Source organism: Cyprinus carpio, chromosome A10 (assembly GCF_018340385.1).
Source record: "Cyprinus carpio isolate SPL01 chromosome A10, ASM1834038v1, whole genome shotgun sequence".
Taxonomy (NCBI): domain Eukaryota; kingdom Metazoa; phylum Chordata; class Actinopteri; order Cypriniformes; family Cyprinidae; genus Cyprinus; species Cyprinus carpio.
In genome coordinates, this window is record NC_056581.1 from 17,057,084 (window position 1) to 17,078,172 (window position 21,089).

The 21,089-nt window shown below is 38.0% G+C and overlaps 2 protein-coding genes across 7 annotated transcripts in view; one reads left to right on the forward strand and one right to left on the reverse strand.

Moving 5' to 3' along the window:
• LOC109097361 (2-oxoglutarate dehydrogenase, mitochondrial-like) overlaps positions 1 to 10,236 on the forward strand; it is a 26,105-nt gene extending 15,869 nt beyond the window's left edge. For all 6 annotated transcript variants that reach the window (XM_042765525.1, XM_042765529.1, XM_042765528.1 and 3 more), the window contains 14 exons: positions 1,096 to 1,224; positions 1,924 to 2,103; positions 2,200 to 2,352; positions 2,966 to 3,068; positions 3,184 to 3,312; positions 4,567 to 4,717; positions 6,800 to 6,927; positions 7,048 to 7,226; positions 7,314 to 7,385; positions 7,466 to 7,591; positions 8,027 to 8,099; positions 8,185 to 8,348; positions 8,483 to 8,637; positions 9,304 to 10,236. In XM_042765525.1, the coding sequence (XP_042621459.1) occupies positions 1,096 to 1,224; positions 1,924 to 2,103; positions 2,200 to 2,352; positions 2,966 to 3,068; positions 3,184 to 3,312; positions 4,567 to 4,717; positions 6,800 to 6,927; positions 7,048 to 7,226; positions 7,314 to 7,385; positions 7,466 to 7,591; positions 8,027 to 8,099; positions 8,185 to 8,348; positions 8,483 to 8,637; positions 9,304 to 9,424 (1,863 nt within the window). In that variant the 3' untranslated portion in view covers positions 9,425 to 10,236. The remainder of the gene's footprint in view (positions 1 to 1,095; positions 1,225 to 1,923; positions 2,104 to 2,199; positions 2,353 to 2,965; positions 3,069 to 3,183; positions 3,313 to 4,566; positions 4,718 to 6,799; positions 6,928 to 7,047; positions 7,227 to 7,313; positions 7,386 to 7,465; positions 7,592 to 8,026; positions 8,100 to 8,184; positions 8,349 to 8,482; positions 8,638 to 9,303) is intronic.
• On the reverse strand, positions 10,138 to 21,041 carry LOC109104258 (poly(ADP-ribose) glycohydrolase-like). The gene is made up of 17 exons (XM_042765721.1): positions 20,930 to 21,041; positions 17,302 to 17,778; positions 17,105 to 17,191; positions 16,874 to 16,984; positions 16,712 to 16,783; positions 15,833 to 15,919; positions 15,365 to 15,525; positions 14,917 to 15,023; positions 14,251 to 14,352; positions 13,593 to 13,662; positions 13,442 to 13,517; positions 13,219 to 13,366; positions 12,764 to 12,842; positions 12,551 to 12,659; positions 12,370 to 12,460; positions 12,145 to 12,273; positions 10,138 to 10,736 (listed from the first exon to the last, which is right to left on the reverse strand). Exons 1-17 carry the CDS (start codon positions 21,008 to 21,010, stop codon positions 10,618 to 10,620), a joined length of 2,106 nt encoding a protein of 701 aa, XP_042621655.1. The 5' UTR covers positions 21,011 to 21,041; the 3' UTR covers positions 10,138 to 10,617.
• Between the last annotated feature and the right edge of the window lie 48 nt (positions 21,042 to 21,089).

Here is a 21,089-nt window from a genome sequence, read left to right on the forward strand (position 1 = left end):
TGCTTATGTTATTAACATAAGCCCCTTTCACACTGAGATTCTGGAAAATACAGGGGTAATGTGTCCCGGCAATTGTTCCGGAGTCGTTAGATTTTGGTTCACTCACACTGCCAGTGATTTCCTGGAATCTGTGTATGCGTTCACACACAGCCCGTAAAGGTCCCGTAATGACACATGACATCAGGATGTGAAGTGTAATGTACGAGTTAAAAACGCTAGGCTGTATTGTAACATAAATTGTAGAAAGGCCAATCTAATCTTCTGCTGCAACTCTTTCTGTTATGATCCAGCACTTGGTGGAATTTTTTGAGCTTACTACTTACCTGTGATTTCTCGAGAAATCACGCTGTTGCATTTAGTTTTTAATTTGCTCATACACAACCACATCACGTACTGTTGCACTGCTCCCCTCCTTTAGAATACCGACTAGCACCTCTGGCACTGCAGAGTTGTTTTATTGAAAACACCCACTCAAACACCACTCTCTGCATTTAAAATACCGACTAGCACCTCTGGCACTGCAGAGTTGTTTTATTGAAAACACCCACTCAAAGAGTCGCACGATAACTACATCATCACTACGTTATGGCGTTGGTTCCGGCTTTTGTTCACACAGTGCTTGTTCCAGGACTGAAACCAGCAATGTTACTAGATCCCCAATCCGGGATCCATCCCAGAATCAATCCAAGGACGTGTTTGCGTTCACAAAGAAGGCACTCAGTCAATTTTCCGGGACCAACATGCAGTGTGAAAGGGGCTATAAGTGTTTCTCTTAAAGACCCTATGAAACCCCATTATTGCATTAGCAGGATTTTAATCCATGCTTCAGGAAAATAAATCTATTATTACTATAGATTTCAAGTGCAGGAGTCATCTTAAGGTTTAATTTATCAAGTTGCACAGACGTGGACTAAATGTAAAGGACAAATCAAGAGGCCTATATCCAAAGTTTAAACAGTTCCCTCATAATGACAAAGGTGTGATCAGTTGTATTATGTCAACAGTTTTAAGAACTGTTTTTAATTGTCTTTTGTGATCAGACAACAAGACACGTTTGACATGGTGTCACTAAGAAGACTGTGTCCTTGTCTCTAAGTGATGTCCATCTTGTTGCATGGAGATGCAGCCTTCGCAGGTCAGGGCATCGTCTATGAGACCTTCCACCTGAGTGACCTGCTGTCCTACACCACACATGGCACTATTCATGTGGTCGTAAACAACCAGGTCTGTTTCGCACACACACTCCATCTAGAATTTTCTCTTCTAATTAGTTATACACTACAGTTCAAAAGTTTAGAGTCTGTAAGATTTTTTTTTTTAATGTTTTTGAAAGAAGTCTCTTCAGCTTACCAAGGTTGTAATTATTTGATCAAAAATACAGTAAAACATTAATATTTTGGAAATATTATTACAATTTAATACATCTTTTTTTCTATTTAGCATATGTTAAAATGTAATTTAATGTAATCAAAGCTGAATTTTCAGCATCATTACTCCAGTCTTCAGTGTCACATGATCCTTTACAAATCATTCTAATATGCTGATTTGCTGTTCAAGAAACATTTCTTCTTATCAGTGTTGAAAACTGTTGTGATTTGAAATAATAGAAATTTGTAATATTATAAATGTCTTACTGTCACTTTTGATCAATTTAATGCAGCCTGGCTGAATAAAAGTACTGATTTCTTAAAACAATACCTCACCCAGCAGTAGTATTGTATAATTTCTCTATGTTTTACAATATGTTTTATAGGTGCTTGTTTTGGAATAACACGCATATCATTTCTGGATTACTTTGCTTTTGAAGAGAAGATATGTGGTTAAAATGGTGCAGTTTATCAATGGTTGAAATCACCATACGTTTGACTTTTTTTGAGGTAAATATCTGCATTTATATAAATATTTTTGTTTCCCTCTCTTTAGATTGGCTTCACCACTGACCCTCGGATGGCGCGCTCCTCGCCGTACCCCACGGACGTGGCCAGAGTGGTCAACGCTCCCATCTTTCACGTTAATGCAGATGACCCTGAGGCTGTGATGTACGTGTGTAATGTGGCTGCACAATGGAGAGCCACTTTTCATAAAGATGTGGTGGTTGATCTGGTAGGGAAACACTTTTTTTTGTCAAGTGGGAATGTTGCCACCTAGGTGTCAAAAGTGATTTAGGTGTTGACTCTCGTGTTGACCTTTGTGCTATAGGTGAGCTACAGAAGGAACGGCCACAACGAGATGGACGAGCCGATGTTTACGCAACCTCTGATGTACAAACAGATAAAGAAACAGAAACCTGTTCTGCAGAAATACGCTGAAAAGCTCATTGCAGAAGGAGCTGTAAGCAGACAGGAATATGAGGTTAGATTAACCAAATATAACTCCTTAAATTAATATATACACACTGCCAGTCAAAGTTCAGGTCAGAAAGGTTTTTTTTTTTTTTTAAGAAATTAATACTTTTATTCACCAAGATTAGAACAATCATCGAAGTGATCAGAAGTGAAAGAAATTCTTGTGTAACATTATAAATGTTTTTACTATTTCTAATAAATGCTCTTCTTTTGAACTTTCTGTTCATTAAAGAATCCAGAAAATTTGTATCACAGTTTCCATAAAAATATGAAACCGTTTTCAACATTGATAATAAAAAATGTTTCTTGAGCACTGACACTTCAGACTATGAATGAAGAATGGCTATTGAAAATTCAGCTTCGCGTCACAGGAATAAATTTCATTTTAAAATATATTAAAATAGAAAACTCTTATTTTAAATTGTAAAAATAATTCACAATATTACAGAATAAAAGGTCTGCATAAGAGACTTAAAACATTAAAAAAAATCTTACTGGCCCCAAACATCTGAATGGTAGTGTTTCAGTTGTAGTTACATTAATAGGAAATATTAGCAATATTTTTTGGATACTTTCTTACTGAAATTACTTGTGAATATTTACATTGCCTGTCTTTGTAGGAGGAAATTGCCAAGTATGACAAAATCTGTGAGGAGGCGTACAATCGTTCTAAAGATGAGAAGATCTTGCACATCAAGCACTGGCTTGACTCACCTTGGCCAGGTGTGTGTGTGTTTGTGTTGATGTCCCTAAACTGAGACACTTTTGCATGTATGTATTACATGTGTGTATTTGCTCTGAAATCTACTTGACTTGATATTTTTACCTAACCATACAGGTTTCTTCACTCTGGACGGTCAACCCAAGAGCATGAGCTGTCCGTCCACTGGTCTCAATGAAGAAGTGCTCAGTCACATTGGTCAGATGGCTTCCTCTGTGCCTGTTGAGGATTTCACTATCCACGGAGGTACCCTTTCACTCTCATCTCTGCATACATAGGCAAACAGTTATGAAAAGTCAGTTCACCTGTACCCAAAGTCAACTTTGAAGCATGTTGGGAACTGGCTTTATCTACATCTCCTACTGTACCTACAGTAGGGTTGTGCCGATAGACGATAGTATCGTGTATCGACGATAGTCAAGAGATATCGATGATAGCAGATGTCTTTGTCAATAGTCAAGGTGATATTAGGATCATTCTCCTATAAATGTGTTAAATTATTATTATTATAATTATTATTAGGCAGCCTATTATAATTCGGCTATTATTATCAAATTGCCCCGCTATTTCACTTCAGCACCACATTTCACACTCGCGCGCAAATGAGGATTAGAGCCTGTAGTCGGTGAAGGAGTCTCCAACCACAAACAGACATACATCGTCTGCTGATATAAGGTATTTCATTGCACTTTAACAAGTAATCTGAACGGTCTATATATGTGCAATATTTTAACCGAGCCCTAACTAACTGAGTTTAATGCCACAGTTATGTTAGAATGCATTTCATTCTTGTTTCTGTGGCGTTGCGTCGGGCTCATCATGCGGCGTGCGGTCCGGAGCGCTGTATGACTGATGTATCCGTTCAATTGAACTTTACTGCAAATATAATAACAACCCACCTTAAAAAAATTACTTTATATATTTAACGTGTTAGTTTTTGTACAACATTTAAACTGTTGGTCTTTAAAATAAATCTACTTTTGATTTTCACCATTGACTGCAGACTGATAACTTTGGTCTGATGTGGCAAACTCGTCACAGGACGTGCGGTCTAATAGCGATATATGACATGTTGTATCCGAATATATATGAAATAGTTGTTTTAAATATTTTTTATATTTAACCTTAGTTTATCAGTAGCATGTTTGAAAGTATATTATTTCGATTATTGGTGCTTGCATAGGCTCTCTCTCGCCACATAGTTATGAAATAGCCTATGATAAGTACAGAGAGTCTCTCTCTTGCCGCCACGCATGCACAATAATATTGTGAATCAGCGATCTCACGGGCTGGCGATATGACGATTTGAAAAATGGCCATATCGCCCAACACTAATCTACAGAAATAATGAAATCTTCTTGTATTTCAAAAACGAATAAAATCACCAAAAAACATCTGCCAAAAATTCTACCATGAAGTTGCTTGTTTAGCTCAAATAAGGCTTAAAAATATTTTTGGCTTGAGCCAGCATCTGTACTCATTCTGTCTGTCTTCTTCTAGGTCTCACCCGCATCCTGAAGGGCAGGGCTATGATGGTGCAGAACCGCTCAGTGCACTGGGCTCTGGGAGAATACATGGCCTTAGGTTCTCTGTTAAAAGAAGGCATTCATGTGCGTCTCAGTGGTCAAGATGTGGAGAGAGGGACCTTCAGGTAAAAACAGCTGCATCTCATGATCCTGAACAAGGGTGGTTTCTGCATTAGATTAGATTAGATTAGATTCAACTTTATTGTCATTGCACATGTAAGGTATAAGGCAACGAAATGGAGTTAGCATCTAACCAGAAGTGCAATAAGCAGTAAGTACAGGATATACAGTGCTTACAATATGTTACAAATGTACAATAAATATACAGATAAGGCAGTACTATGGACATAATTTACAGATTTTAAATACTATCAGCATGATATACAGATAGGTGTACTATGAACATACTATACAGATGGATTATGTAATAAGTGTATGTACACTATAAGCAGAAACTATGAGCGTATGAACATTATTTACACTAGTGCAATGGACAGTAAAAAGTGCATAGAAAAATATTCCAGTGTGCAAATAGATAATTCAGTATTCTGTATGAATGAACAGACAGTAGTGCAAGTAATAACAAGTGTAACTGGTTTTTGTTGTTGTTGTAAACCAGATGTAGTGATGAGGAGGGATGAGGAGTGTGTAGTGGTGTGTGTGTGTGTGTGTGTGTAGGGGGTGGGGGGTTGTCAGAGGGCAGAATTCAGTAAGGAGACAGCTGTAGGGAAAAAGCTGTTCCTGAGTCTGCTGGTCCTTGTCCGGAGGCTCCTGAAGCGCCTCCCAGAGGGCAGGAGGTTAAACGGTCCATGGTCAGGGTAAGAGAAGTCCTTAAGAATGATGGGAGCTCGACGTAGACAGTGTTTTCTCTGGATGACCTCAACAGCAGGAAGTGTTGTCCCTGTGATGCATTGGGCAGTTTTCACCACCCTCTGCAGTGCCTTTCAGTCAGCAGACGGTGGCAGGAAGAAGAGGCGCTGGTGAGCCTTCTTGACCAGGCTGGAGGTGTTTGTGGTCCAGGACAGGTCCTCCGAGATGGTGGTTCCCAGGAACTTGAAGCTGGAGACACGTTCAACAACCATCCCGTTAATGTGGATGGGGTCATGCATGCTTCCTTTCTTCTTCCTGAAGTCCACAATGAGCTCCTTTGTTTTACTGGTGTTAAGGAGCAGGTTGTTGTCAGCGCACCATGCGGCCAGGTGCTGAACCTCCTCCCTGTAGGCAGTACAGACAGTTAGGGCGATAGGGTGACGCACCACCAAAGTGTTTCGAACTGCAGGCACTGCAATGCAATCTCTATGAGTTCCGGGAGGGCTAGCACTAATGTGCTTTCATCATCATATGTTAAATTAACTTGTACAGTGATTTGTGGGAGCAAACATACCTAGATTAAAAATAATTATGAAGTCAGGACTAGTCTGTATGGGCCAGACTAGTCTGTATGGGCTAGTCTGTATAAACCAGTATCTCACCAGTAAAGTTTAGACTGATTACGATTGTACGTACGATTGACGATTACAGTGACATACAGCAATCGTACACTATTAGACATGCAGGTCCGTTATTATTAATGTGCAAACAAACAGACCGTGCATGTGCGCTCTCTGATAGCTTTTTGCTCAAGCACTTATACCATATGATGTCAAGCTGCCTTCAGATAACCACATTCGAAAAATTCATTATGTTTTTATTTACTTTTTTAATTTGTGTTTTGCTCTGTTTAATAATTCTGAATGGATCAGTATATATCTATATACAGTCAGGTTAAGGAAACCAGTATAGTGGTCTGTTGGCATCTCTGTGTGGTCCTGTTTGTTGTTGCAGCTTGACTTGTAGTTATTTATATATGTATAGAAAATGCTCTAAACAAATGTAAAAAAAAAATTCCTCACAGTTTTTGTTGCACTGTATAGATAAATTGTGAATTATGAAAATGTAAAAAAAAAAAATATATATCTTAAAAAGCTTGCATAAAAAATGTAGTTTTATGGGAATCATCCTTAACCTTGAACTTGGTAAAACAATTATCTTTATTTAAAATGTTTCAAGTCTTGATACTTTTCCTTTTTCTATGCTGGGAGAAATCCTTCCAGGATGTATGTTGGATGTGGCACCCTACCTAGAAAAATATTCTACCAGCTGCCACTGCTCCTGAATAAAATTGATTAGGAAGCAACTCCATAGTCTACCTTTTTATCCCCATACAGTCATCGGCACCATGTCCTACACGATCAGAACGTGGACAAACGGACCTGCATTCCCATGAACTACATCGACCCAAACCAGGCTCCTTATACCGTGTGCAACAGCTCGCTGTCAGAATACAGGGTTCTTGGTGGGTATAAACCAAATAAACTGTGGCAGGTTGCTGTCAGTCAAACAAACCCAGAAGAAGCTGCACATTATATGAACACTGGACAAGAATGTCCTGAGCTCTGTGTCTCATTGTGTGCAGGTTTTGAGCTTGGCTTTGCCATGGCAAGTCCTGACGCTCTAGTGCTCTGGGAGGCTCAGTTTGGAGACTTTCACAACACAGCCCAGTGCATCATCGACCAGTTCATCTCCCCCGGCCAGGCCAAGTGGGTCCGACAGAATGGCATCGTGCTGCTGCTGCCTCATGGCATGGAGGGCATGGTGAGATCTTTTCATCCTAAGTCCACCTCTGAGCTTGCATCTTGTCATCAGTTCCCTTTTTCATTACTTTATTGATGATCTTTCCAGGGACCAGAACACTCCTCTGCCCGTCCGGAGAGATTCCTGCAGATGTGCAATGATGACCCTGACACTTACCCTGTAAATCTCTGGCTTTTTTAAGCATGAAAATTTTACACAATACACTATGAATTTTGTCTTAATACTCATTTGTTTGACAGAAAATCACAGAGGACTTTGCTGTCCGGCAGCTTTATGACTGTAACTGGATTGTGGTGAACTGTTCCACTCCTGCAAACTACTTCCATGTTCTTCGGAGGCAGATCCTTCTGCCCTTCAGAAAGCCTGTAAGAGACATTTCACTCTTTTCATCATATCTACAGGTTTCCCTCATCATTAAAAACCTAGAAGTATCAGGGAATTTTAATATTGCTCTCCAGTTTTGGAAAGCATGGATTAATCATGGAAAATCATATATTTGCAATGGAAATTTGAGTATTTTTGCTCTAAAATTTTTTATTTGATAGCGATTCTATTTGTATGGAGTAAAACTTACTAGCAATGTCCAATTTGGGAGTAAATAATTCTTTTTATATACTTAGTCAAAATGGGATACATATTGTTTTGAATGGATTCATTAGCAAATCTATGTAAATTAAACTATTTTAAAAAAAATCATGGACATAGAACAATCATGAAAATGTATTGGTCAAACATTGTGGCACTCTGTCTGTAGCTAACTTGTGGTTTCATGAAGTTTTAATCTTTTCTATTTACTCTAGCTCATTATCTTCATGCCTAAATCACTGCTACGTCACCCAGAGGCCAAGTCGAGTTTTGACGACATGTTGCCAGGTTTGTCCATTTGAAATTTTGCCAGTCTTACAATGTCCTGCGAAAAAAATTTTTTTTTTAGAAAGGTTTGGCTGGGTTTGATTAGGCACACACTTCAGACGTCTGATTCCAGAAGAGGGAAGTGCATCACACAATTCAGCTGGAGTGAAGCGTCTCATCTTCTGCACAGGAAAAGTTTATTATGACCTCACCAAAGAACGAAAGACCAGAGGCCTGGAGGATACAGTGGCCATCAGCCGCATTGAGCAGGTACCTCCATACACTTTCATAATTATATTTATTAAATGGGCCATTTATACACAGCATTATAATTCTTGCTTGATGCCTGCACCCTAAAGTAGTTCAAAGATGTATTTGATGACTTGAAATGTATTTTTGTCCAGCTTTCTCCATTCCCGTTTGACCTGGTGAAAGCAGAGGCAGAGAAGTATCCACAGGCTCAGCTGCTGTGGTGCCAGGAAGAGCATAAGAATCAAGGCTACTATGACTATGTCAAGCCACGTATCAGCAGGGTGTTCAACAACACCCGTCCCACATGGTAACTCGTGTCCTTAGATTCATCTGAAGAGTGAATCTCACAAAATCTCTCAAGAACTAGGTCTCATTTTTCTCCAAAATTAAAAGAATAATATTTGGCATACAGACAATGAAGCCATGTGTTAAATAAAACTAACATTTGCATTGCATTACTGTGATGGAAAAAAATACACAGTTGTGGTCAAAAGTTTACATACACCTTCCAGAATCTGAAAAATTTTATTTATTTTACCAAAATGAGAGGGATCATACAAAATGCATGTTATTTATTTAGTACTGACCTGAATAAGATATTTAACATAAAAGACATTTACATATAGTCCACAATAGAAAATAATAGTTGTATTTATAAAAATGAACCCATTTAAAAGTTTACATATGCTTGATTCTCAATACTTTGTTGTTAGCAGGATGATCCACAGCTGTTTTTTTGTTTTGTTTTGTGATGGTTGTTCATGTGTCCCTTGCTGGTCCTGAACAGTTAAACTGTCCAAAAGATGCTGGATGCTGTGCATTCATGCAACAGTATTTGTACCCAATTATCCTTTGCGATGTTAATGCAAGTCATGTAATGCATGTTAGACCTCAATTGTAAGTCGCTTTGGATGAAAGCGTCTGCTAAATGAAAACGTGCATTTACGTTTCTATTTACATGTATTCTTCTCAGGTACGCTGGCCGAGAGCCTGCAGCTGCCCCCGCCACAGGCAACAAGAAGACTCATCTTGTGGAGTTGGAGCGATTCTTAAACACAGCCTTTAACCTGAATGACTTCCAGGGGCAGTCCTAACCACCTCACCCCATCTGCTCACTTCATTTCCATCCCTCCGTCCCTCATTTTTCAGGAAACTCACACCCCGCTGTTAGCGTTAGAGGGCAGGCTGGCAGCTAGGAATGTCCTGACCAAAGCACAGGTTTGATTTGCACTGTACAGTAGGTATGAGAGGCCTATCTATGCAGATTTACTAAAAGGATGTGAGCTTTCAGCAACTACATGGTAATGGGATCGATTTACATGCATGTATCTCTGAGGCATGTTGATGATGATTTTAATACAGCCTTAAAGTGACATGCAGCTTGAACTAGAGGTTTCTCCTCAATAATACGAATAATAATTAATTTTGAATATGTATAAAATCATGGACAACAGTGCAAGAAAACGTTTGTACCATCCGTTACCCGAGTTGACTCTCAGAGATGATATCATGAGGGCGTTAAACGGCATGCATGGAACCCTATGCATTTTTAAATTATTGCAAAAAAGGAAATACTTAGCCTGCCTGCGTTTAGCAGTTTTATAATACAGAAAGAAACGTAAAGAGACCATATCCTTCATCCTCTTCTATATCTTCATCTCTCCCATTCACCCTCTAAACACTCAGTGCCAAATTATTATGAACTTAAGTAGGTGAATTCAAGGACTGAAAGCTGACACAATCATTTTATCTTCTTGTAATTTAAAAAACAATAAAATGAGATTAAGCAGCAAGCGGAAAGACTCTCTTCAGGACATAAAATAAAAGGATTTATTTATTTTCTTAAGCTTATGTTTATTCCAGACTACTGTTATGATACTTCATTCAATAAAAGCATCTCAGTTCAGTCTGTTTGCTTGTTTGTACTAATAACCGATGCAAGAACAAATTGAACGTGCACAGTTTATTTTTGCATTAATAAAGACATGTCTTGTGCACTTTCAGATGATCCTAAGGCCTTTGATTAATGTGATTTGTGACAGACTATAATTTATTTTAATTAATGTAAACAATTAAGTATATATGACACCTGTGGTCCAAAAACAAATACATTACATACAGCAGTTTTTTTTTTAATTATTATTATTATTATTGTTTACTTCATTACTCTGGTCCTTCAGTAATCTGATACATTCAAAGCAGCTTTACATATTTAATACTGCTGAACTGTTATTGACTACTGTTTTCTGAAGTGAGCTTGTATGTGTCTCTGAGCAGCCAGGCAGATTTACAATAAGCTAGCCATATGCCCGATCTTCTCACTGATGAATCCATACAGATCTTTTGGCAAGTGATGTTCACGAGTGTTGTGTCTAGAGAACTCTTTCAGCCAGTTGTACAGTTTATCTATTGAGAGAAGAATTGATCAGGTTACTCTAAACCTGAACTTGAAAAACTAGTTTAAAATAGTATAACTGTATGTTTTTAAAGCAACACTGAGTGTATTTGGTTCTTGAATTTGGTTATTAAATTACGCTACTAAAAATAAATATATTTAAATAATGCAGACTTGTAGTTTCTACAGTACAGTTTGGGGTCAGTAAGATTTTTTTAAATGGAGGCTACATTCACGCTGTCAGTTTTTGGAGTCTTGAAATAAATGTCCCGTTCACACAGCAGCTTACAGTAGCGTCTCGAATATTGTCTGTATGAACGTGCAACAGGAGTCAAGCCCGTATTTCTTACCAGTTACAATAGCGATAGTGACTAGAGTAATATCAAAGATGGTGACGTCCATAAAACTGAAAGTCTTATCACTTTCTCTCACTACATGAGTCCAACTTAGCGGCAAGTTAATCCATAAAGTCTTCATTAACTGACAGCAGCGTTTATATTTGGGTGGAAAGCGAAGCATTTGAGTCGCGCACAGAACACAAAACTGACAGCTCCGGTGGAGACTGGATCTAAAACTTTCAGATGACACACAGCTCATTTCTCCGTCACTGTAATTTACTGAAACCAGACTTGAAAACACACAACACAAGGTAAACGTGTTTGTGCAGCAGAGCAGCCCTCTCTGGCACTATATGACATAACAAACAGCTAGTTGTCCAGTACGGTTCCGTTCACACAGCGCAGGTTTTCTGAGAATATGATTGTGAGTCCTGAAAATTTACTGGTGTGAGTACAGTTACAGAATGCTGTTTTCACACCTGAAAATAACTTTACTGTGTGTGAACGTAACCATATTAAGGACTCAAAAACAGGACTGACAACCGTATTCTGCTGTGTGAATGTGGGCAAGACAGTCTTCTGCTCTCCAAGCTGGATTTTTTGATTGTCTCCAATTCCTGTGATGTAAAGCTGAATTTCCAGCATTACAGTTTAAAATAACTTTTTTCTTTTGAATATATTGTCAATTGTAATTTATTCCTGTGATGTAAAGCTGAATTTCCAGCATCATTACTCCAGTCTTCAGTGTCACATGATCCTTCAGAAATCATTTTAATACGATGATTTGCTGCTCATTAAATATTTATTATGATTATCAATGTTGAAAACTTGCTGTTTAATGCTGCTAAATAAAAGTATTATTTTTGTAAAAAAATAAATAAAAATCTACTCTCAAAAAAAATCTTAAAAATATTAATAAAAATCCATCTAAAAAGATATAAAAATTTACCAATAAAAACTAAATTATTAATATCAGGATATAGTAGGATATTTATTTGCTAAGCCCTACTCAATTATTAATATCAGGATATAGTATAAGCTATTTGTTTCTGTGTGTTTCGATGGCAGTGAATGTACTTACCCACGGTCACTTTGTTGATGGTCAGTATCTCATGCATTCTTTGTATTTCTTTTGCTAGTTCTTTATTGCCAAAAGTGAAGTAAGCCATGTCTCGTCCGCTCACCGCGGCAGCCATCAACTGGATGAGAGCTTTGAAGACAAACACATTGTGTTCTGTGCATTTATCATAATCCATCTGTAGTGTCTCCAGATCAAGCAGGATGTGTGTGTTTTGTCTTTATTTACCTTTGAGTTTAGGATCTCCGTTCAAGGCACCGCAGCCCCAGTTGCCCGTTGCGATGGCTGTTTTCACGTCTCCGTGGAATCCCACAAACGCCTTTGAGAGTAACACAGTATAAGCCTAACCTTACAATAACAAATACTTTCCACAGCAAACCTCAATATTTGTACTTGTCAAAACTAATACCTTGTTGAGTTCTCGTTTTATGTTCTCTTTAGTGTACTGTTCCTTCGGGTTCTTGAAGTCGAGAGCATCGATGGAAACAATCTGCCGATAACGTCTCTTCCAGTTATCGCTATAAATGAATAAATTTTACACTCATTTACTTGTGGCTTTAAAACCAATAATTTTTTTAAGTTAATTTTGGAATTTTGTACATTTGTCATTATTATTACTTACCGCTTTGTGCGATCATTGTATGGACACTCCCAATAAAAGGTTTCACTGTAGCCAGAAGTAAGGTTGTACATCTGAGGACCTGAGCACACATTAGCAAAAAGACTCTAAGATGGAGACTGGCAATAGCTCACCCAAAAAAATATTTCTTAATATCTCACTCTCGTGTTAAATAAAATAATATTATCAAATTAAAAATATTATTAACATCTCTATGTCATTTAATTAATTTAAAACATATCATTAATTCTGACGCTTCAGAAAACTTTTTTTTTCATTTGTCACATCTCACGCTTATTTCTGTGTGTTTGTTGTTCAAAATAACAAAGGTCTGGTAGTGTGAGATCTTCAGTTTTAATCTCTGACTATTTACAAAGTAGGCAAGTGTGTGATGCCTGGTGTTTTAAAATCTGTTTCGATTTTAAGAGTTGTGTCTGTGCTATACGTCCCAGCAGTACCTGTGATCTTGAGGCACTCGTTATCAGCCAGTTTCTCAGTGAAGAGTCTGGCCACGATGAGCTCTGGACTCATGAGGAAGAGGATCTCCTCCTGAACCAATCCTGATCCCAGCACCCCACCACCAATATATTTGCTGGCAAAGTCCACCTGTCCAGAACAATGTGAACTAGTTGAAACTTACCAGAGTAACTGGTACAAGATTTTAGTTTAGATTAAACTGACCTGCAGCATCCCTGTACCCTCCTCCTCAATGGATCCTTCTGGAGAGATGTGAAGGTTCGTCAGTGGAACCTTCTGACTAAAGTCCAACACAATCAATAAGAGGCATGTCGAATCACTTCAGTCTATTTACTGTATAAGTAATGTAACTTACTATTTCCATTCAGGGAGCTGTGATGGTGGAATGCTAATCCTTTCAAAAGTGACCAGTCCCTCTGGTTTTGCTGTTAAAGAAGATAAAAGACATTATATTTGGTTAAACTACATCCAAAATTATTTCCTTTATTGCTTCCTTTGAATTATGTGCCTGCGTCATTGACATATACACTACTGTTCAATAGTTTGAGGTCAGTACAATTTTTTTTTTAAGAAATTATACTTTTATTCAGCAAGGACAAAATATATTTCAAATAAATGCTGTTCTTTTGAACTTTTTATTTATCAAAGAATCATGAAAAAATGTTTATGAAGCAGCACATCTGTTTTCAACATTAATGAAAAAAATGAATCATGAAAAATGATAATAAATGTTATGAAGCAAATCACATATTAGTTTTTTCTGAATGATCATGATAAACTGTTTTAAAATTCAGCTTTCATCAAAGGAATACTTGTTACATTTTAATAACATTTCACAATATTACTGTTTTTACTGTATCTTTTAAATGCAGCCTTGGTGGGAATAACAGATTTTGTTTTAAAAAAAAATTTAAATTAAAAAACCTTACCGACCGAAAACTTTTGAACAGTAGTGTCCAGTATCTGTGTTCTCTGTATCTCTGTGTATCTGTGTATCTGTGTGTTCTCAATACCTGCATCTTCATCATTTGTCACTGTGTTGAAGTAATGGAATATGGCCTTCAGTTTCTCTGCCTTTAGGGCTAATTTTGTTGTCTGTCTTGTTAGCAAATAGGCTATGCCAAAAAAAACAAACAAACAAAAAACAATATTTTTTTTAGATCAGAATGAAATGTGGTTTCAAACAAAGGGAAAAGAGAGATACATGTTTCTGAATGGGGTATATATATATATAGCAAGATCATCAAAATATACCAGCTTTTGGTCAGTAGACTGTTTGGTGTCAGAATAGAAAAAGCTGCCAATTTTTGCTTAAGGACACACATTGTGATGGCCCGGGCCTTGTGGGTTGTTCACGTGTAACTATAGTGAGTATGTATCAACACATGATGCTAGAGGAGGGCTGAGAATGTTGTACATTGTTCACAGAGACCGCAGGGCTACAGTGCAACAAATCACCACCACCACCCAATCACCAACAACCACACAAAAACTCCCCAAGACCACAACAAAAAGTACCGTGCATGATTGGACAACGCATGCATGAAATGGGCCCATGATTGGAAGAAAGTGGCCTGGTCTGATGAATCAAGATTCCACAATCACCAACAACAATCACTTATCTTAAAAATGTTGTGGACCAAGTGCACCCATTCATGCCCAATCGCACAATCCCTGACAGCTCTCAGGTATCTGAACATTGTTGTGGACCAAGTGCACCCATTCATGGCAACTGTGCTCCTTGCCGGTGATGGCTGTTACCAACAGGATAAAGTACCATATCACACTGCCAGAATCGACAAGGAATGGTTCAAGGAACATGAGGGTGAATTTTCATTAATGAAATCGAAAAGCTGGCTTGCGCTACATCACCACCACCCTGCAATGTACGGCAACTGGAGGACCTGCTGCTGACATTGTGGTACCAGATACCCCAGGAGACCCATCACCACCTCGTCTAATCAATGCCTTGACACATGGCCACTGTTTTTAGGCTGAATGTATGTATGTATGTGTGTGTGTATATATATATATATATATATATATATATAATATATATATATATATATATATACACACACATACCTGCGCATATATAGTTTCAGTGTAATGTGATCAGTGTAACACCTGCTGAAGTTGATGGTGGGGTAGTTGGCGTATTCTGAACCAGGTTTAGTGTCGTTCCTGTGAGGAAAGGTGCAGAAGAAGGCGTTTGCTAACAGACAGGAAATCTGCTGCTGAGACATTGTTATGGCCTGGTTCTGTTGCTGTCGCAGGAGAGGGATGGGCTAGAGACAAAGTGTAGACAGTACAAGTAATGCAATTAATTCAGTCTAAATCTCCATTGTTACAGCCTGACAAATGATGCATTTGTGTGCAAATGTGATTTTTTTTCTTTGTCTTGTATGATTGTTGCTTGTTACATTGTACAATATGAACCTGATACGATTTTCCATAAAAGCCAATTCACAAACTGTCTCAGATGACAAAATCAGACATTGCTTTAAAACATAAATTATACTAGTATATTTACAACATAAGTAATAATAGAATTACAGAATTCTTAATTAACACAATAAAGGACCTGTAACATACCTTTTGAATGAGTTCAGGTAAATCAAGAGCTAGTTTGGCCATCTTTGGGATCAGCGAATGGAGATTATTTTCCATTCTGTGTAAGCGCTGTAGAGCAATCACACAAATCAATCTGTGTATCCAGTGGTGTAAAGTATTTGAGTAAATGTAACAAGCTACTGCACTTAAGTATCTTTTTGCCAACTTTGTAGTTTTACTGAGTATCAAAGCTATTAGCAACTTTTACTTTTACTATTACATTTTTAAGTAAGTATATGTACTCTTTACTCCAATACATTTGTGATGAGGAATGCAGTTACTCAATTACAAAAGAAGTGATATAGCCATCTGCGTCTTGCCCTTACACACACAAACTTGTCAACATATATGAGATGAGGACATGGCTGCAGTAGTGTGCACAGACCTCCACAGGGACAGAAATTGGGCAGGTGGGATCCTCCTCGGTAGAAATGGCATCCAGGGTGGGTGGTACGGTTGAAGGATATTGGTTTACTTAGGAGACTTCAGTGTTTCTAGGCGTTTAAGAAGCTGTTGTGTCGACCTTGATTTATTGTAATTGAGGTGTTTGTTTTATTTTGATTTCAGAAAATAAATGTGATCGCTCTCCTCACAAATTAAGTTTTTTTCACTGGCATTTCTCTTAGGTGTTGAGGACTAGTGCATCTTTGAGCCTACATTCAGTACAAGTAAAATACTTGAGAACTGTTCAAATCAGATGCTTTTAGACTTTTACTCAAGTTGTATTGGAACTGGTGACTTGTAATGAAGTCTGTACTTTAAAGGTATCTGTACTTTTACCCAAGTATGGTTTTCAGATACCCTTTACACCTTTTACATAAATATTTACCTGTTCTCTGATATAGTGATTGATTCACTAACCTGACCATAATAATAAAGTGCATCAAATGTCCAGTTGTCCTTGTTTCTGGAATTGTAAGACATTATTGCAGTCTACAAATAGACAGAGACACATAACAGGTCACATGATAAACACACTTTAGGTAGTGTAAATGTAATTGTCAATGATTAGTGTTGCAGTACCTGAACATCCCCAATAGAGTTACTGCCTTTAGTGAGCCTGTGCAACGCATGGCGGGTGACTTCCCAGCGAGAGGGTGGTGCATGGGACTTGTGATGGGATGGAGGGAGTGGCTATGGAGAATAATCATTACTGAATATGAATGAATAATGAATACTATTTACTTGTTCAGAAAAGCTCTTTATAGAGAAATGATGATTTGTTTAAAAAGCATTTTAGATGCCCATACTTACATACAGATGTGGTAACTTCACATGGTGGGAATCCCAAACATGAGTCCCTTGATGAGGGACAATTACACCCCTTCGGATCCATTCCATCTGCTCAGACAAGCCATTAACATGAATTATGACTGAATCATTATTCATAGCACATTTTATAACGAAAGATTAGAATAGAACAACTAAGGATGAAGTTGCGTGATTCTTACATCTATCAGTATTGTATGTTCTTTCTTCGCAAGTAGCGGGTTAAACTCTCTGGAGAGGTCTTGCATTGTTTTAAGGTTCTGGATGGGATATGTGGTCCACTGCTCTTTCGACTTTGGACTTGTTCCTAAGCTGGAAACAACTGAGGAAGCATCTGAAGTGTCCATAGGTGCACTTTGAGAGGGCTGGTTAGAGCTGCCTTCTCCAGATGTACTATTGTTAGGTTTGGAGTTTTGAACCTCATCGGATTTAGTATTTTTGGTCATTTTCTCTGCATTCTCACCAGATGCAGGTGTTCTTTCTTGTCCTGCTCCCTTTCCATTCTCATTAGATCTGTGCTGGCTGGTGGCCCCTGCCGAATCCATCTGTGAGGGCCGGTTTTTGGATTCTCCTCTTGATGACGGATCAGCAGTGTTTCCACTGTTATTCATCTGATCCATGCATCCCTTCACTCCATCACTGTTTTTGTTGCGTGACATCTAAGGCCAAAATAAACAAAAATATCACAGTACCCAATCAAGACTGGGAGTACTTGTCTGCGCAGTCACAAAAAATAGGAGGCACGTGGATGTCTGCACAGAGTCTCTGCGCGCACTCTCCGATGATGATTTTTACGTCACTCATACCATAGCATACACTAACGGACTCGTGAACGCGGAAAGTATAACACAGGCTTTAGTGTGTAATGTTTTTGTTTGAGCATAAACAACATCTGCATTTAAGGCCTACAACATGGCTGGTAGGGACTACAAGGAGCTTCTTCCTGGGTTGATGACATCATGAACCCTAGGAAGAGTTGTTGTACAGTAGTAGACAGAGTGTTCCTGTTATCAATTAAACAATTACCCTACAAAAATGCTGCAATGCAATGCAATCATGTATTCTGCTGTACTAAATCTTTAATAGGGATAAAAATGTGTACAAATAACAGCGAATCTACAAAGTACGAGTCAACTACAAACAAAAAAGCATAAGTTACCATTCTGAAACATCCTGTAAGAGTTCTGCTCGATCCTCTTCACTAATATGGTCTAGGTCTGAAACTGACAAAAAAATATAAACCAAAATTTACGACAATACTGACAATACACGGAGCACATGCGTGATGTTTCTGGACAACGTGCACTAGATGGTTAGCGAATCACAACTAACCAATCAGAACCCATTGGGAATTTTTGAGGGAGGGGCTTCAGAGAACCAGGAAGTCAATAGACCGTTTTTACGAGAATGGAACCAGCGGTGTAGAACAAAACTAAAAACGAAGCATGAATGCATGTTACAGTGCACCCCATAGACATAATAAAGCCTTCGAAAATAGCTGATTTACCACCCATTTAAATGTTGTAATAACTTTAAGTTAAAAGGGTCCTCTTATGCTCTCTTGATTTTGTTTCGGGGGTGTACTAGAACAGGCTCTCATACTAGGTTTGAAAAACACATTATTTTTCACATATTTTACATTATTACAACACCTCTCTCCCCAGTCTGGCATGAACGGCTCGAATAGTTCCTCTATCAAATGAAGGCCCGCCTTCTGAAATACGAGATGTGCTGTGATTGGTTAGCTGGGCCAGTGTGTGCTGTGATTGGCAGCACTCGGCGCCTGGTCGGGAAACGTGACGCCCCTTACCATAGACACCTGCTCCATGCTTCAGTGTAAATATTGCTTCAATATCAAATCAATTTGAGCGCGATTTAAACCCGGATGATTGTAACCAATCTAAGTTTGTCTGCCTTGGGAAAGATCTTTTTTACGCTCAAACAGCAACATTACAGACTAACTAAAGTTGAAAAAGTGAAAAAACATAATAGGACCGCTTTAAGGTTCTGTCATGTTTATCATTGTTCAGTAAATTTTCATGGGTGAAATCTATGATTGTTGCATGAGGACGAAATATTTAGGGTTTTCTAATTAATTAATGCCGTATATGATATTTTGGAAACTATCACCATGGTAAACTTTCAGGCTAAAAAGAGAAAAATCAAGATCCCCACAGATTTAAGACCATAAAAAGTCTTAATGGTACAAGAAAGTCTTATTTTTGATTTCAAGAGGTCTTAAATTTGGACACGGAAAGACAAGAATTGCGATATGGCTTAATTTGACAACTAAACCTCAAAAGACTGTGATTTCATTCTATAAACACAAGTGCTATACATTTTAAAGTCAGAAGCTGCACTGCTTTGTTTAAAGCCTTTACCACGGAACCGCTGTATTTCTGCCATTCCCAAAGCGCCTCCTGCTGGCAGAGAATGAATCTGCATTTTTAATTAGCCCGTCTGCTGTTTTTGTTCAGACCAATATGAAAATCAATCCATATTTTACGCAGCAATCACCAGAGTTATAAATGTGAACTGGTGGATCGACAAGAAGATAATGCATTATAAAAATCAAAACAATTAAGATAGTTAAATATTTTTAAATGTTATTTAATTAATGTAATAATTGGTTCTTTTGACTCGTTCATTTTCTTAAACATGGTTTAAAGGCTAAAATGTGAAGTTTATAATTTTAGAAAAAAATAGTTTTCGTGAAAACCTGTTTAATGTTACTATAGACATTGCTCTACTGCGCTCATAAGGTATTAATTTTTTTTGGTGCAGGTCTTAAAAAGTCTAAAATTTGAGCTTAAGAATCCTGCAGATACCCTGTAGAGGCCGAAAAAAATCATAAAATTATAGAGAGACCACAAAAAACATTATTTAATGAAATAATTAATTTAATAGTAGTAGTTGTAGTAGTTTTATGTGGCTTTTGTATAATAATCAGATGTGAGGTTTCTGCCCTGTTTCTTAATGTGTTTCGTGTTTTCGTATCTACGCATCTGAAGTCGTGTTTACTATTTCTTCCTGGAGTTCAAACTGTCAGGGTAACATTAACCAAAAACTCACTGGAGTACGGAAAAGACAGGAAACCCGTATTTATAAAGGCATGCGTGGGGGGGAAATATTCGTGCGTAACGTTAATATAAATAAAACTCAGTGTACTTACTACTATCTTGTACGAAGAGAAAAATGCTAAAACACTGCGTCTCCTCTCTTTTATTTTAATTAATACCAAATTATATACAGTATGTAGTTAATATTCTGTAGTGTTTCTTGCTCTTTCACTTTCAATTTTTTTGAACTGTGTACAGTTAAATGCGCTGTAAATAAAAACAACACAACTTAACCTAAGCTAAGTACAAAACAAACGATACTTAAATGAAAAATAATGTGTAGAAAATGGTAAATAAAAAATATAAAAAACACATAGGTTACTCATAAATAGTCCGTGTTGTTGACGTGCTTGAGATCGTGTGACCAGGACGAAAGTGAACTAGTGATGTCAGTTTCGCGAACGAATCGTTCTTTTGAACCGGTTCTTTTTAGTGAACCGGTCGAACCGGTTCACCAAATCGGACTGAATCGTACAAAACAGTTCGCATCTCGAGTCAGCACTGATCCACAATTTTCTAAAGTTTCTCACTTTCGGACATGCCGTACAGTCCATATGACTCGAAATAAACCAATATCCTGGCGTTTATGTTACTCCTGTAACGCCAACAGCTCTGAAACATGCTGAGCACGAGCAGCTGATATACTGAGCGTGCGTGTACTACCGAACGAACGGAGCTGTTCTCGAGTCACCTGCGCACTGAAGCGAGAGCCTTTTCTTTCGGACACGTTCGACATGCTGAGAACCGATGAGCTGGAGATACTGAGCAGCATACGTGAAGCTTAAACGGATGCTGTGCTAATATTAATATGCTATGAGCTCGAGCGAAATTACGTCATTGCGTGATGACGT

Coding starts and splice junctions, on each gene's coding strand:
- LOC109104258 (XM_042765721.1), bottom strand. CDS start 21,010: ATGCTGCTCAGTATCTCCAGCTCATCGGTTCTCAGCATGTCGAACGTG. Junction 16,784..16,873: donor ACTCTATTGGGGATGTTCAG/GTACTGCAACAC, acceptor GTCTATTTGTAG/ACTGCAATAATGTCTTACAA. Junction 12,660..12,763: donor TACAATGATCGCACAAAGCG/GTAAGTAATAAT, acceptor ATTCATTTATAG/CGATAACTGGAAGAGACGTT.